Source organism: Nothoprocta perdicaria, unplaced genomic scaffold (assembly GCF_003342845.1).
Source record: "Nothoprocta perdicaria isolate Ctin4 unplaced genomic scaffold, notPer1 scaffold_23, whole genome shotgun sequence".
In the NCBI taxonomy this organism is placed as follows: Eukaryota; Metazoa; Chordata; class Aves; order Tinamiformes; family Tinamidae; genus Nothoprocta; species Nothoprocta perdicaria.
In genome coordinates this window covers 4,338,969-4,356,606 of record NW_020455455.1, presented here as the reverse complement: position 1 = coordinate 4,356,606, position 17,638 = coordinate 4,338,969, and the positions used below count along the sequence as shown (strand labels likewise).

At 35.9% G+C, this 17,638-nt stretch overlaps 1 protein-coding gene across 1 annotated transcript in view; it reads right to left on the bottom strand.

Annotated features, from left to right (window-relative positions):
* The window catches only part of MALRD1 (MAM and LDL receptor class A domain containing 1), a 224,639-nt gene that overhangs the window by 39,725 nt on the left and 167,276 nt on the right, over positions 1 to 17,638 (bottom strand). Inside the window, exons 33-35 of the mRNA XM_026039361.1 lie at positions 8,941 to 9,216; positions 3,796 to 3,921; positions 1,630 to 1,696 (exon numbers count right to left, since the gene is read on the bottom strand). Coding sequence (XP_025895146.1) covers positions 1,630 to 1,696; positions 3,796 to 3,921; positions 8,941 to 9,216 — 469 coding nt within the window. The remainder of the gene's footprint in view (positions 1 to 1,629; positions 1,697 to 3,795; positions 3,922 to 8,940; positions 9,217 to 17,638) is intronic.

The window sequence follows — 17,638 nt, the reverse complement described above, 5'->3', positions numbered from 1 at the left end:
CACCATTGCAACATACACTATTTTTCTGGTATTCTTGAACAGAGATCACCTATTCCCTAGACACAAGCACATACAGCTTTCAGAGTTAAGTTTGCCCATTAGCTAGGTCATTTCCATTTCCATGCCTTCACTCCAGTCACCTGTGCATTGTACCAGAATCCAGTACCACACTCCTTACTAAATGCTAAAGGAATTATTTATTGTATTATCCTTAATCCTTACTATTAAATTATTTTATTAARTGATAAAATATTTTTAATGATTTACTATGTTATCCTTAATATCTTATTTATTATCTTTAATCTGTATATTTTATACTCAATACTGYGGCTTTCTTGCCTCCATCTTATTAATGTGGATGAAGATCCACTTGCTAACTGGTTTCCTTCCATTTGCAATATCTGAAACAGTTTTATATCCCTATCCTTTATATCCTTGTATCCCTAAAATCTGGCTTCTTGCCTCTGAAATAATTTTTGTGTTGATGAATGATTTAATCTGTGATGTTTTAATCTATCAACTGTCAGCTCTCTAGCTATTCCTAATTCCTTTACTTTCTGCTGACTATTCATTCCACTTCACTCAAAATGTTTCCCTAAGCTTTTAGTCTCCTTTTGCTCTTTTTATGTTCCAGAAGTTTTTAAACGACCATCTTAATGAAATTCAAAGCTTCTTACAGATGCCACTCTCTCTCTTACACAGAGGAGACTCTTTAGGAAATCCACAATTAATTAACAGTGCTTTCTGAGAGTTAAATGAAACTACTCTAGCACAAAGGTGCTTGCATTTGCTGATATGTTATCAATTATTTTCAGCCAGTAAATTATAAGTCCCTTGAAAATCTGTCTGCAAGCTTACTAACTTGAATTTCCTAGAGACTAGGACTTAATGTGTGGTCATGACTAAAGTAGATACTTCGGAAAAATAATTTCTTCTTTAGTAAGTTGGGGAACTCTGTGGCAAGATCCACGGAAGTTCATGAAGGATAAAACCATAGAATATAACTTTTTTTTTGAACTTCAAAGAAGTCTCCTTTCATTTCCCTTGAGCTAACAGAGTGACATCTTTTAAAAATCAGTCCCTTCAAATATCTTGAGCATCTTTTAATGATTCTTACATTTCACATCAAAAATATATTCATGATTTGTGCTTCAACATAGGGAACTATCAGAAAAAAAATGACAACATATGTTTAAACTTTCATTTGCCATAATTGTCTCCCTATCCCCACAATCATGGAATACATGGAAGTACATGGAATAGTAACATCATAACAAAACTACATCTTGAGTTCAGGCAAAGATGGGAATATGGCCTGTTTTATATCTTGTGCTTGCTGCACGATGGAAATGAAACATGATCATGTGAAACAAAGAAATTAAGATATCACACAAACAGCCTTTCCCATGTAATCATGCATGTACAGCACAGAAAATTCTATTTGATAAATATTCTTGTTCTCAAAGAACTGTTTACTCAGGAGCTGTAAATTAAAATAGTGTAAACACGCATAAACTTTTCAAAGCACATTTGTACTGAATGTCATTTCAGTCCATGGGTAACAAATAGTTTTTCCAGAAACCCCTTCCCCCAATTTCAAACCACCAATCAATCCCCAGTAAACCTTACTGGCATAAAGGAACAGCATCTCTGGTGACACAGGTTCCACCATTTTTGCAGTATTCTTCAGGACAATCTACAAACATAAAGGTTAAATTATGATTAAGATTTTTTCCCCACTTATTAGATTTTTAGATTATTAGATTTGTCATTGTCTGATTTTAAAAATGCTTAATATTCACACCTGTCATTTTAAGTACTTAGCATTTGAAAACTCCTACTTTAGGCTTTGACTTGGTGATACAAGTGTCAAGTTATAAATACATTAAAGTAAATGGAATACTCTGAAGCATAAAGGAGTCCTGGTGCTTCATTTGAACACCATTTCATTTTTCTGAAGTCAGAATTTCATTTACTACAGAAATGGCGATTTTTGTCACTGGATTTTCAAACAACGAACATATAAAAGAAGAAAAAAGTTGAAMGGATTGATCTAGTGTATATATATATTACTACCTAAATCTAATGTTTTTATTAATAGTTTAAATATAGAAGTGACAAAAACCAATTATTTACTGCTACGTTAACAATCTTCCAATTAACAATGCCCAGAATTGTAATGCTCAGAATCACAGGCTCATAAACACAGATAAATCAGTCTTGAAAAGAGTAAAGTGTTTAAGAAAAGGAAGATGTCAGCCATATAGATTATGAACCTTTGACTGCCTTTACATGCATTTTCACGTTATGAGGTTCAGTTCTACTGAAGCAGTGTAGAAATACTTAAAATCAAAAATTAATCTCCCCAGGCTGTTGTAGGAAGAAAGTAACTGTTAAAAAACCAAAAACTCCTGAGTTGAGACTCTTTCACCCATTTTCTTTTCCTATTAGAAGGAATGATTGTAAGGTTTTACTTCCATTTTTTTTGCTTCCAAATATTACAGCAATGTATAATCACAGAGGAGCAGTGAATACTCTTCTAAATTTTCATGTGCTATCTATGCATAACATGATCAAAAATAGTAAAATAAATTATATTTCATTCTTTAACTTTGGTGTATATACTAAATAAAATTGTTTGCTTGAGGCACAAAAATACTATGCTGTTCATTGTGAACACCTGCAATTCTAAAAAGGAAAAATGAAAAGCAAACTGCTTAAAAGTTCTGCTATCTGAAAAAAAAATAGTGGAAAGTCTAGTATTTACTCTCAAAAAAGTCTACTGATTTACAGTCTACATGTTTCTACCTTAAACTTCTTTCTGAATATATTCCTTTTTATTTGAAATATAAGTARTATTTACTAAGCAGGTATTCACCTTCAATTCTAAAAGCATTAGTTTTTAGTGTTAAAATATCACTGTTTCTCTTAGATAAAACAAAACAAAACACAACACAACAAAACAAAACAAAACAAAACACATGTATAGCAAGCATAGATAATGAATACAAATCTTCTGGTCAAGTTTTACTCRCAGGGAGATTGGTGGGTACCATACTAAGTGAATGTAATCCCTAGCCTTCTGGTTAACTTGTGAATAAACACGTAACTTAAATCATCAGCTAAAGCAACTTCAGCAAAGTCAGGAGAATATTGTTAACACAGAACTGACTCAACCTTTTTAACTGTTATGTCAACTGAGAAAGCAATGTAGTAATTTGTGTCACTCAATTTGTATCTAAATGTTCTTTTATAAAATCACAGTCTTTGTTCGAATTTGTTAAAAAAAACAGATTTCTTATTGTAAATATATATTATTGCCTTGTTTTTATCTTTTTCCATTATTTCATTATTGTCACACAAACCTGAATTTTGCAGGAACTGAATTGGCTAAAACAAATTCTATGCATTTTCTTTTCTTTTCTAACTTGGATTTGCATTATACTTAAAAAAAATCTCAATAATCTTGGAATTGCTGAGCTCACTTAGGTGGCTTACTTACATTGCTAACATCAAGACAGTGCGTGAGTATGCCATCAAGGACTTTTCTTTCCAAAAAATGTATATTTTAAAAGACATCCCTTAAGCACATGTTATGCTAACTGAGTATCTTATTTTCCATTTTTATTTCACTATCTTTCTGTATCATATGATACAAATTTATGCTTGATGCAATCAGATTAAACTTTAGCAGAAGGACTTCAGTCTAATTTGAAGACCGCCTAAGGATTTATTTTAAAAAAACTACTGTTTTTTTTTCTGCTTCAAATGTTATTTTTATGTAAAAATAAGTACCTGAACAGCTGGATTCATCAGGACTGAAATCAGCACAATCTACAACACCATCGCAACGCTGGGATACTGGGATACATTGATTAGTTGAGGTACATAACAAAGAACCATTTGAACAATCTTTCATGGCTGTAAATGAGAGGAACATAATAGTTATATTATCAGCTATATTTACTCACTGCTCAGATAACTTGACTTGTAGCATAACACATAAACTTAGGTCAGCGTGGGCACTACACACCTTCATCTTCAACTTTACCTTTGAGTAGTTAAATAGGTTAAGAAACACAGATGACGTAGCTGGATTTTCCCTGTTAAATTTCTGAAGTAGAAGAAAGCATATTTACTTATGAAAATGGCAGAGTAACCAGCAAAACCCTAGCGAAAGCCCATAGAGACCTAGGCATAATCAACGATTAGGCATAACCTAGTTTTAAAATGATGAGATTAATTTTTAAACACAGAACAGATAATTGTCATAATGTGGGTTCCCTTTATTACACGAAATCAAATACTACCTCGGTAGTTATATATAAATAGAAAAATACTATATGGAAAGATCTAAACTTGCACATATTTTTCATGCTTAGGTATTCAATTGTATTTTCTGTACTTGTCCAGAGGAATTATGAGTGGAAAATCCTGACTGAATCACATAAATCTCCAGGTAATTCATTACTAAATCACTGATATATAGGATGTACACAATGGCTTGCCATCCTTCTCTAGAATATAACATCATATTGTCATTTTATCTAACACAAAATTCTCTTACGCTGCCTTAAGATATTGTTTTTTAAGGCTTTTGTTTGAGGTAATATGAGCTGAGCTCTCTCTTAATGACACTTGTGCAAAGCAGAGAAAACTCGACTCCAGTGAAGTTAGATATAATTTTAGAGAGAGAGAAAGAATTAAATACCTCAAAAACACATCTTTCCTCGGTACGAGAACCAGTGTACAGAAACATCTGTAGATGAATACCAGCAATCATAAAGAAAAGCAAACCTTTGCATTTCCAATTTTAACTCATCTTCATGAGAAATTAAAAGTTTGGGCTGTTTTTAAGCAATCTCTACATGTGTTTACATCAGAACAGTATACTCAGAATCTCTTTAATCAACTGAGAAAGTCTTGATAGTGAAGAGGGAATTTGCTAAAAGCTGCCAGAAACCTAAAGGCCATGACTAGCAACAATCTCTTTTATTTGCATAGGACTCAATGAAAGATCTCCCTTCTAGAGTGGTAAATACTCTTTTTATATGCAGGTGTTTCTGAATATCTCAACTCCAGGGTCATCAAATCAAGAAATTCTCCAGAAAATTCAGAATATCACTCTGCTAGGATGAACATCTATTCATGCAAAATCTTTAACCTTTTTTTTTTTTTGTAGCTAACATTCATGACCTCTCTTCCTAAATGGAGTCCACATTTTGCCATTCACACGTGGATATTTTTTCTTTTCTTCTTTACACACATCATATAGACTCTGTCATGTAGAAATTCCCTAGCTTTATGTACTCTTCATTCCTTTGAACTCAGTCTGGCTGAATAGGCCTGGGTAGATTGAAAAAGAAAAAAAAGGGGAAAAAAAAAGGAGTAGATTACAGCATCATTCCAGTCATGTGCTGCTTTCTATGATCCAGATTTGTAGCATATCCTGCAATCTCTCTCTTGTGATCTTGTCAGCTTTCCAGAAAGTAACTGACAGTCCCATGCCCTGTGCTGCAACAAATAATAACCTTTTACGCATTTTATGTGCAGTCAGATCCAAATCCTGAAGACCCTTTGCAATTTGGGGGATGATGTCCCAATGATATTTGAACCAGTTTTGTAAGTGGTCATTTGCACATAAATAGTCTGTGAGCATAATTACATGGTCAGCTTRGAGTTTCACTGGAAACATAAAACATGCTTTTGAACTCAGCAATTTCCCTTATGTGCTTTAGGCCTTTTATATCTGCACACATACTCTGAGGACATTGCAAACTATGTGTATATAAAGTATTTATGGTTTGTCTGCTATATGTTATGACTAATACAGAAACCCAGATCCTGAGGGTTTAGCTTGCAGGGMGAGTTGTGGTAAGAAAGTGTCATTTAGCCATTTTTCCCGAGCCAGTCCCAAGCTGGATCAATTTCTGAGAAAGACAGAAGAACTGCTAGTTACTCATGGCCCATCAATATATATTGATCATCAGAATGATATGATTAYATATGTTACTTTTACCCTGATAAGGCTGCTTGCATTTTGATTTCTATACTGCTTGAAGGGGGAACCTCTACAGCAATGAATACTTGAATTGATTCAGCATTTAGGAAGCTAAGTTAACTGATGCAGAGGCAAATAACTTTAGGGGTGGATTTTGAATATTGTATTTCTCTTATCGCTGTAAAACTAAAATTCATATTGCATCCTGTTGACACAGTTCTACGTAGCTTCAGCTAGTTACTGATTTTGGGGGGGATAAAGATATTTATTAAATAGAGGCACTAACAAGAGTAAAGAGGAAATAAGTGAAAATACTAGCTCTTCAATTACATTTCATTTAATAGGTCCAAAATAAAACTATAGGAAGGATAAAAAATTAAAGTCTCTTCAAAAATATATATTTTTAAAAGGTATTTAGAATTTACCAGATAACAGATGCATATTGTTGGACTATAGAGAAGGGGGATATTGTTTTTATTCATTGCTATTAGATGAAGTACCCTTAACTAAAATTGGCAATGACAGCCAACCCTCAGTGGTGAAGCAGAACACCTATAACTGGAAAATAATTCCAAGATCTTGTTGAAACAGCAAATAATAAAATCCACTCTGTTCACAGCTATTATAGAGTACTAACACAACACTATATTATCTAAATATTGGGCAAACTCTACAGAATATTCTGTCTGCATAAATCCCTAACTCATGCAGAAGAGCATTTCTATGGTAGAAATAGTGGTTGTACTAGATATCTGACTAATGCACTTTCTGTTTGTTTTTCTTTGCCCTAGCCTTCTTTTAGCATTTATAATTTAATCTCTGCAGAGCRTGTTTTGCCAACTTGTCTTCATCCCAGAAGAAAATTTTCTTYCATACATGCTAGAGTTCAAAAGTCGGTTGAGCATTTTCTATTGTTACATTTAAATGAATTACATTGCAAATGGACACAGCACACACAAATGGAAAAATCTGGTAATTCCTAAATTTAAACCTTCTAAAATCATCAGGAAGAAAAATTATGAAAGTTTTGCTGCCACTGAGCTTCACATTGAGCACTTGAAATAAAGAGTTTAATGGAAAAATATTTTAAAGTTATGCAGAACTGCTTATGCTGTGATAAAATAGAGGAAGGTGTGGAACCAAATTTTCCTGTTTGCTTAAATTTGATCAGCACCAGAAAATGACTTTTCTACTTAAATTTTAACTGTCCCCTTCTGTTTATAACTACTTAGAAAGAAAAAATTAGTTTCAGGTCTTTCTCAGGTCTGTAAGAAACCAAATCTGTATTTTAATTACAGTATACACACAACCTGGAAGTACTTGCGCAGCACTCAACTATTTAACACATTATGCAAAAATTTCAATAAAGTACACTAAATTTKTAAATGAAATATTTCCTTCCTCCCTCTCTGTCTTTCCCCTACTGACAAACTTTCCTGGCATTTCACATGTCAAAAGCAGACAAACCAGAGAAAATGAAATGCTGCAGTCCCATAGAAGATATGTTTCTGGAAGAGAATCCATTGGGCAATAGCAACCAAATTTGCTCTGATTCTGCTCCAAACCACTACGAACCACATGGTTTTTTAACTTCTTCCCCTCTGCTGGTATCTTCCTCAGATATTGTATTCCTAYCTTATATTGTCAAAACATATATATTTATATAGTCAATATTGAACTTTTAAACAATTACARGTTTAAATGTTTACACTCTACTCAGAATTCCTAGGTTTGGAATAACTATGGAGATTTTTTGTCCTTTGAATAGGTCAGGACTTAATTCTTCCTATTCCCTAGGTATTTAGAAATCAAAGGCATTAAAAGAGTATTTCAATTGCCTGTGGAGTACTGATACTTGTGGAAGTGTTGTGGCTATGGGATCATGGAGTTTTTGGAGTACACATTAGCTGTTGTGGTCTGAGGTTAAGATCTACTCCTACTACGTATCAAGGAAATTTTGATGCTTCTGGGATACGTAGAACTTAAGGTGAGAGATATCCTAAAAAAAGCATGCCTTTTGCCAGCAAAACCACAGAGTTCAGTTTTAAATGAACCTTTCTAGAAAGGCATGCACAGATAGTTGTAAACTCAATGCTAGTTATATGTAGTAATCTTTAAAAGAAATGGCATGTATGCTGTCCTGCATGTAGAGTCAAATGATACAGATGATTGAAAGCTTGAATATAGAGCCCAAAGGAAACAGATATTTGAAATTTTTTATTTATTTTTAAAGAAGATGAAAAAGAAGCATTAAAATTTTTGCAGAAAATTTTGTAAAGAGATACTTGTATATGTATATTTTTCCATATAGCTAACTATTTGAATCTTTCTATAGCAAAATAATTGACTTCAGCTCATCTACCAATAATGATATATTTTCAAATGGGCAGACACAGAGTTTTTTTGTCCATGTCCAGTTTGAAGCTCTATGGTACCTTGTAACAGAGTTGTTATTCTTTTGTCTTTCTTGTGAGAATTTCTTCCTGGTTGAAATAGAGATTGCTGCTAATACATGAATAAACTTCCTTTCAAAATCCTTAAAAGGTCAGAATTGCCTTAAATTTCATTGAATAACAGAATTGCAAAATTTTATATCTGTCATATTGTAAGCAGACATGACGAAATGCAAATGCAACTGACTGTTCTATGGGCAAAAGTGGAAAAGCTTCCAATTACTAACAGAAATGCAGTGCAAACCTTTTTAAACATTTGTCACAGCCAGTAGTTAGCAAAAAAAAGAATGTGCAAAAAAAATTGTTTGCAGATGTAGAGTTTCTCGTTAGGTAACCCATTATATACAAAACAAATGACAATATTTTTGACTAGGGAATATTCAGTTCTATTCTTCTTTATATTACTCCTTTCTTTGCTGCGTTTTTCACACTGACTTAGGAAAGCAAGTCAGCATGGATTTAACTATAGCAATGAAAGTAACTTACGGCAGCCAATTTCATCTTCTTGAAGCTGGCAGTCAGGCACACCATCACATTTCAGGAGGGATGGGATACATCCTTTGGAAGGACACAAGAACTCTGTTTCCTTGCAGGGCCCCAGAGACTCTGTGGTAGGAATCTTTGTGGGACAGTTCATTTCATCACTTCCATCTGCACAGTCTTCAGCCTCATTACATTTTGCAGTGAGGGGTAAGCACTGCTGCACATATGCACATGTGAACTGGTCACTTCTGCAAGCTGGAGGGTGTGGATCAGCTGGTCCTAAACAGAGAAGAGAAGAGAAGAGAAGAGAAGAGAAGAGAAGAGAAGAGAAGAGAAGAGAAGAGAAGAGAAGAGAAGAGAAGAGAAGAGAAGAGAAGAGANGAGAAGAGAAGAGAAGAGAAGAGAAGAGAAGAGAAGAGAAGAGAAGAGAAGAGAAGAGAAGAGAAGAGAAGAGAAGAGAAGAGAAGAGAAGAGAAACTCTAGAATTTAACTTAATGTATTTAATTTCTATGAGGTCAATTTGTGGTATATGAGCAAATAAAACAATATTGCATTGGTTAGAGACAAACAAAACCAAATTAAAGTCACCATCACCGTGAAGCCAACAGGATTTTTGCCCTTTCATTGGGCTAAAGCAGAGCTAACCAAATAAGTGCAAAAGTTCATGGCCTGGTTTTAGCTTGCCTTTTGAAATTTTGCAAGCATTACTCTCTGACCTCAGAAGTAAAATATTACTGCAGCATTAGCCATGGTGCATTGTAAGAGAATATATGGGTATATCATTTTTTACTATTTTAACCATTAATTGGAGATGGGTCTTGAGTCAGTTCCACCTCGTTGTAGTTCCTTTAAATTTCTYGTTTTAATTTTAAATTGTTTATGTTTGTTCAGATATAGGGAGATTTGTTCCTACATAATATCTTAACAAATTACAACTACTGAACTGTTATACTATGACAACTGTATCAATAATACATTTGCTTTCTCTATTAGCACTCATTTGTGTTGCAGGAAAGACTGCCCTTGCAGCACCTTTACGAATGTTTTTTAACCCAATTTCATTCTGCATGCCCATCACATTCGTGACATGTTTGTTAATAGGTTCCTATCAGGCTTTGTTCTGAAAAATTTAGTTATGGCATTTTGATTCTACTTTTTAATTCAAAAATGCCTGAAAGTGTTGTTTGTTATGAATTCAGTCTTCGCTGCTATCCTGAACTCATCATAGCTTCGATGAGTTCAGCCATGTGGGCTCAACCACRCCAAGTGTTTGTGCGTATATATGATCCCATATTAAATTAAGACCAAATCTGGATATAAGAGAGAGAACCAAGCGAGAAGAAGACTTTTGGATGGTCTAGAGGGATTGGGTTAGGGATTATATAAGCAAACTGGACACTCATAAATCTACGGGCCCAGTGGGATGCACTCAGGAGTGCTCAGGGAACAGGCGGGGGTTATTGCTCAGCCGCTCAGAATTGGAAGAAACCAACATCACTCTAGTCTTCAAAAAGGACAAGAGGGAGGAGATGAGAAACTACAGGCCAGTCAACCTCACCTCCGAGCTGGAAAGGTGATGGAGCACCTCATCCTAGAGAGCATCTCTAGGCATGTGAAGGTGAAAGAGCTGATCAGGAGTAGTCAGCATGGATTCACCAAGGGGAGGTCATGTTTGACCTGACAGTCTTYTACGATGGGAATGCTGGCTGTCTGGATGATGGGAAAGCTGTGGATGTTGTCTACCTTGACTTCAGCAAGGTTTACCACACTGTCTCCCATAACATCCTCCAAGGAAAGCCCCGGAAGTGTGGACTGGACGGGTGGACGCTGAGGTGGATTGAGAACTGGTTGGATGGCAGAGCCCAAACAATGTTGATAAATGGGGTTGAGTCTAGTTGGAGGCCTACCGCCAGTGGTGGAGTCTAGTTGGAGGCCTACCGCAGGGGTCATTACTGGACCCAGTGATGTTTAACTTGTTCAGCAATGACTTGGATRACGGCACAGAGTGCACCCTGAGTATGTTTGCAGATAATACCAAACTGGGTGGAGTGGCCAACACTCCAGAGGGCTGTGACGCCATTCAGAGAGAGCTAGGGAGATAGACAGGTTGGAGAGTTGGGCAGAGAGGAACTTTCTCAGATTCAACAAGGACAAGTGCAGGGTCCTGCACCTGAGAGCAATAACCYCAGTCATCAGTACAGATTAGGGGTTGACCTGCTGGACAGCAGCTCCACAGAGAAGGATGTGGGAGTCCTGGTTGACAACAAGTTAACCATGAGGCCGCAGTGCCTCATGGCACTATGTCCAAGAAGGCCAATGGGATCCTGGCCTGCGTCAGGATGAGTGTTGCCAGCAGGTGGAGGGAGGGGATCCTGCCCCTCTACTCAGCTGTGATGAGGTCACACCTGGAGTACTGGGTGCAGTTCTGGGCTCCCCAGTACAAGAAGGATGTGAAACTTCCAGAGAGGGTCCAGCGTAGAGCGACAAAGAGGAAAACGTGACTGGAGCATCTTTCCTATGAGGAAAGACTAAAAGTGAGCTGGGCCTAGTCAGCCTGGAGAAGAGAAGGTTGAGAGGGAATCTGTTCAAGATGTATAAATACCCGAGGGGAGAATGTAGGGAGAATGGCAGCAAACTCTTCTCAGTTATGAAAAGTGCTGGGACAAGGTGTGATAAGTACAAATTGAAACAAAGCAAATTCTRCCTCCAGATGAGGAAGAACCTTACTCTGCAGGTGACAGAGCCCTGGCACAGGCTGCCCAGGGAGGTTGTGGTGTCTCCTTCTCTGGAGGTCTTCCAAACCTGCCTGGATGCYGCCCTGTGCCCCGTGCTCTGGGTGTCCCTGCTGGAGCAGGGGGTTGGACTAGATCATCTCTAGGGGTGAGATGATTTAGTCCAACCTTAACCTTTCTATGATTCTGTGAAGTATGAAAATGCCTGAATACTTTATTGAATGAAGGGGTAAATGTATCACAATTTCCTTTTGTTAGAAATTAATGCATAGCAACAAGTTCTGACTTGCATACTAAATTATTTTAGCATGTTTAATATTAACTGAGATGAATGAATATGTCTCCAATTTATGCTAGAGGTTAAATAAGGGGTGAGGTTATCCAATGGACCTATTGTGGTCTGTTTTATGTTTTATGTTCATTAGTAAAAATCCAAAGCAATAGTCTGAAATTCGCAAAATCATCTTAGATAGAAAAATTTAAAAAAAGCACAACATACCTAAAAGACTTTAGGTATACCACCTTGCTTATTAATTCACATTACGTATTTGTTCATATCTGTTTGACTTCAGATCCAATAGCAAATTTGTGCTCTGGATGACATTCTAGATGATAGCCAGAATCTACAAAAAGTGAACTCCTAAGTGTAACTTAATTTCTATACATAAAGTATAAAATTTATAAATTCTTTTATTATAAACATTTTTATTAAGAAATTAAATGTGTCTGCTAAAAACTTTGAAATTTATAAAGCATTAATTTGTGTATAGCAAACAATTAAAATGAAATAATTAAAAGAATGCAAATCCACAGAATCATTAACTAATTCTAAATTGAAAAGAAATCTCAAGCAACATTATCATTAATGCCAAATTAATTACTTGCATTCAAAGCTGCTATGTAATTATTTATATTAAGCTCATCATTGCAGTATTTACTGTTGACATGTTACATTCTTAACAGCGGAAATACTCATTCTGTTTTCTTGACACTGTAATTTGGTTTGCAGTAAGAAATTAGCTAGTACTACTGACAGACTCAGAATAAATATCTCCCAGTCTCTCAAGTTGTGCAGTGGGATACACACCTGTTTCATCTTTAGAAACTAATACACAGATAACATAGCCACTCTGTGGAAATATATGAAAYCATATACACAGAAATTTTTTAATGCAACTCTTAACATCCATCTTGTCCATGGTCCATTTCAGTCACTTAAAACTGTTGGATTAGATGTTGCCTAACACTAGTATACCAGAAAAAAAAAAWTTCCTTCACCTTTTTTAGAAACAGGTGAAACACAGGATGTTTCTACCCCAGTGGTTATCTCCTGAGTATTGTATTGACAGGTCTTATCTTCAGACCACATTCAAGAGTGGAAGAGAGTTTGTGCAGGCTACTTTTTCTTTTCTCCCTTGCCTTGCCTTGCCTTGCCTTGCCTTGCCTTGCCTTGCCTTGCCTTGCCTTGCCTTCCCTTCCCAACAGTGTCTATTCAAGCTATTTAAGGATTTGAAGATAAATCTAATGAAATTCATGATCTCTGAAAACCAAAACTGGAGTTCCTCAGAAAATATTCAGTATCAGCACACAAACAGAAAGCAGAGTAATAGAAAAACAACTAAAGAGAAAAATAACCTCTGCTTTGCCGAACACTGAATCTGGATTTAGAACTGCATGAAAAACAGGAACAAATTGTTGATGCTCTGCAAAATTTAAAAGAACTGTGGAAAAAAAGGTTAAAGGAACTAACAAGCAGAAAAAGTGTCCTCAATTATCCTATTTTACACTCACTGTTCAATTTTACATTCTGTGTGGCAAATACCCAAAACTGAAGAAGGAATTTGAAAAGGTTCATAGCACATTTATTGTATATCATACAAGAACACTATAACTGGGTCCTAAAATTCCTTCTGTTCACGTAGCTCTGCCATGTGAGTTATAATCCAAGGGCCTAGATGAACTATCTTAAAAAGCATCCTCACTTTCAGAAAGTGAAGTTGTGTTGCTGAGGGGGCTACAAAAACAAAAGATCAGACCAGTGTGTAAAACAACAGTTTTGTATGTACTGTCTCATGCATTGCTATAACCTCAGCTGCATAGACCTATGTTTCATTGTTGTCAGATAAAATAGGTACTTCTGGATAGATTTTATTTCAAAGTGGTAATCATGAAAATATCTGTTACACTGAAGAGAGCTCATGAGCTGTTTGGGAAATACGTCTTTGCAGCATGGAAAGTGTTAAGTGAAATGAAGTGCTTATAGTCAGGGACATAATTACACATTTGTGGGATGGAGATTTTTAAAATGCTAGCTGTTGTTTGATGAACATGTTCTCTCTATATAAGCATTTTCTGTGCTGCTCTCTTTTGTCATCTGCGGAGTGCAAATGGCCACATGGTTCCGATTCTGATTCCTGACTACAGCCAAACTTCCCGAGTAGGCACTGTAAATGTTTTGCACATGAATCACAAGAATCCAGTCACAGGAAACCACAGAAATACTAATATAAAATAAATGTTTGTATTATGAGGTCTTTAGGCACAGCTAGAAACAAAGAAATGCACTTAACTTACATGAAACGCCACCTCCATGCTATACACTTTCTCTCTTGCTTATTTACATACCAAGCTTTCTAATGCAGAGAGTAGATCTCCATTTATATTTATATATCACCTATAACAGCAAATTCTAATTGGGTCTAGGAGCCACGGGCATTAAAATCAACACCAAGAAGCATGAAGTAATGTTATTGCATTCTATTAGGTAGCATTAGCTCCATTGTATCAGAGCTTGCTCTAAAGCCCATTAGGTAAAAAGAAAAGTTCACAGTGGTTTTAATGAGCCTTGCATCACATCCTTGAAAACTAACAACCTGCCTGCTTTATTTGCAAGAGTTTGCCCCCAATTTGCTTGCTAAATAGRAAAAAAAAAAAAAAAGGCTCTGTTAACTAACAGGCTAACAGGTAAATATAAGCCCCCTCCAACAGTTTTCATTAGAACAGAGTATAAATTAATTGCGGCCAATGCATTAATTAACTTGAATTAAGTGGCAGTCTTCACTTCCACTTCAGTACACATTGGATTGGGGCATAAAATCTGTCCATTTAAGGTGGCTGCAAGGAAATAATATTTAACCAGATTGAAATTGTTCACAATAAAATGTTAATTTCAAAACTTGGAAAAAGAAGAAAACAGAAAACTGAGCATAGTAGGATGCATACACTAACTGAATCTCTAATTCTCTTCCCCTTGTGTGAACACAGAAGTGTCACTGTGGGACTGGGTGTTGGAAAGGACCTCAGGGACTGTACTACAAAGTCAGAATTAACATAAAGTGAAATTCTCCCAAAGGCTTCAACGTTTCCTCACTGTGTGTTATACATGTGCACAGAATTATGCTGCACTGCTCTCTTTTCTTATTTTAAATGCTTCTAGTTTGCTGACATGCAAACATAACACAAACCAGACAAATACGTACTGCCAGTAAATTCTGCTTCTACTCTGAGAACTAGTACTACTGGAAGGAGTGCGCCAATTACCTGTAAAYCTTAAGACCAATAATGGTCTTCCTGCTAAGAACAGTCTAGGGATTACCATCTGTGCAAGTCAGAGTCATATTTTTTATGTTGCTTTTTTTTTTTTTTTTTAGGAGAAATGAAGAACTGGAGAAGCTTCCAACAAAATGAAGTAGGTGACACAGAGCAGGGTAGAGTGGAGGAAGAGCAACCAGCACTTTTTCACAGATAGGCTGGAAACACAATACTAAACGGTTTGTTTCTCAGCTTATCTTAGAAAGAAAGATAACTTTTACAGGTGCGAATTTATCATCTTTTGAGAGGAGGTCTGAAGAAAAAAATGTAAGCTGTGTATAATTTCTCATTTGATCTTATGATATACTCTTATAGAGGCAAAAGGTAATTTTTACTTAACGAGGAATCTAAGAATTTTCTCTCCAAAGTAAATGTTTGTATTGTGCACTGTTAAGCACAGTCAGAAACAAAGAAAAACACTTAACTTATCATGAAACTATTCCACTCTAAAATTCCCTCAATTCCTCCTAGGAAGCATGTGGGTTTTCATAAACAGACTTAGCAAGATAAAATATCCCTTCTGTGATTTGGGGCTTGATTGTTTTTTTGGTGTGAACAGATGCTTTTTGTGGGCCCATACACAGAAGCTGTAGGTTCACTGCCAACTGGGCTTGTTCACTGGAAGCTACTGAAATAGGCTGAAGAACATCTCTAAGGATCATAATTTTAGCTTTGTTTTACAAATGCATAATTCTCTAATTTGGCCAGTCAAAGAAGGTGAAATATATTTGGGTAAGTTCAAGGGAGAAATTATTTAACTAGAGAAACTACTCCCAAAATATCTCCAGTATCACCGTCTTCTACTACAACTAGCATTTTCCTGTTCCTCTCCTTTGCCCTGACAGGCAGATTCCCCCAGCAGCTCCCACTGCAATCATTTCTGGAGGAAAGTAAGTCCCTGGGTTCTCAACCTGAGAGATATTTCTGTCTCGCTACAAGCATGAGCAGACAAGCTAACAGTAATTCCCCTGGCTCTGCAAGTTAAAGAAATTGTAAGTTAAAGTCTTCTCTACAGAGTTTTTTTCCCCATGTTCTAACACTTCAGTATTTGCAAGTCAGGAAATTAACCCTTTCTGTATCTCCTGCCTCCAGATTCTTGGAATTTTAGAGATGGATTATTTCTTTCTCCTAAATGTGTTCTGTTCAGTTGCAGGATTTTCTCTCTGTTGCCTCATGCACACGCACACACACACTTATCATGCACACAAACACTCTTTAGTAAGACTCCCTCCTATTTTGTTTGCACAAACACACTAACATCTACTAACATTTGTCTTTCAGGGTTCTTCTCTTTACTATTTGGTGTCTGATAAGCTTTTCTGATCAGATCTAGTGAAATGGGATCTACCTAAATTGTCCGAGTTATAAAATTATCTGTAAATAGAAAATCTTCCAGCCTTCTAGACTGCCTCACTACTTGGCTAATTTGTCCCATAAAGCTTTCACTGGCTGTTCTGGCACTTTAAAATCTGTATATTAGATATATTTTGGCAATATTTTGCTCTAATGCAGGATTTTTTTTCCTAAGTGGTCTGAAAAACAAGGTCTTGGACATTTCAAATCTGTTAGCCAAAACCACTGGAGCTATTTTATTTCACTCTCCTTTTAACTGGCAAGTGGATAGCGTTGTACAATAAAGGGCACTTATGGTAATAATTATTAAATAATTCTGAAAACTTTAGGTTTCTCTAGGTACTGTATCTATAGGTAATGTAGAAAATACATAATAGAAATTAATAATACTGCCTTCGAGAGTATATTTGAATAACATGCATGGAAAACATAAAATATTCAGTTTTTGCTCAGACAAAGAGTTCTCTGTTTTAAATATGGGAGAGGGTCCTGTAAATAGAGTGGTATTGAATAATGTGATTAAAGATTATTTCATTGTACCTAAACATAAGCATGTTGTTAGGAAGAAAACATAATTCTTTGGTAGAAAGAGAAGAGGAATATTTACAGTAAAATGGTGTTCAAATATTCCATGAAGCAGAGAGAGAATTGGGGAGAAAAAGCCTTAGTACACATTGCTGGGGAAGCAAGCGAATCTTTTACAAAATTATCATGTCCAGGTTTATGTGTTTCTATAGTTTCTAATCAGAAACTCCAGGGAGCAGACTCTTCACGGATAGCCTTCAAGGTACCTTAAAGGCACCTTAAAGATACCACAGAGCACCTGAAATTATGGTAGCTCAGCCTAATAGTCGCCTTTCAAAATTCTGGCCAATGACTTTAGCACACTACACTCACATCTTTGCATTTTTTAACTCTTTCTTTATGGTGTTTTGCTACACAGAAACACTCTTTATAGTCCACTATTCTATTATTATGTTACTTCAATAAGAAATTCTTTGGAATAGTCTTAATTCCACAGAATG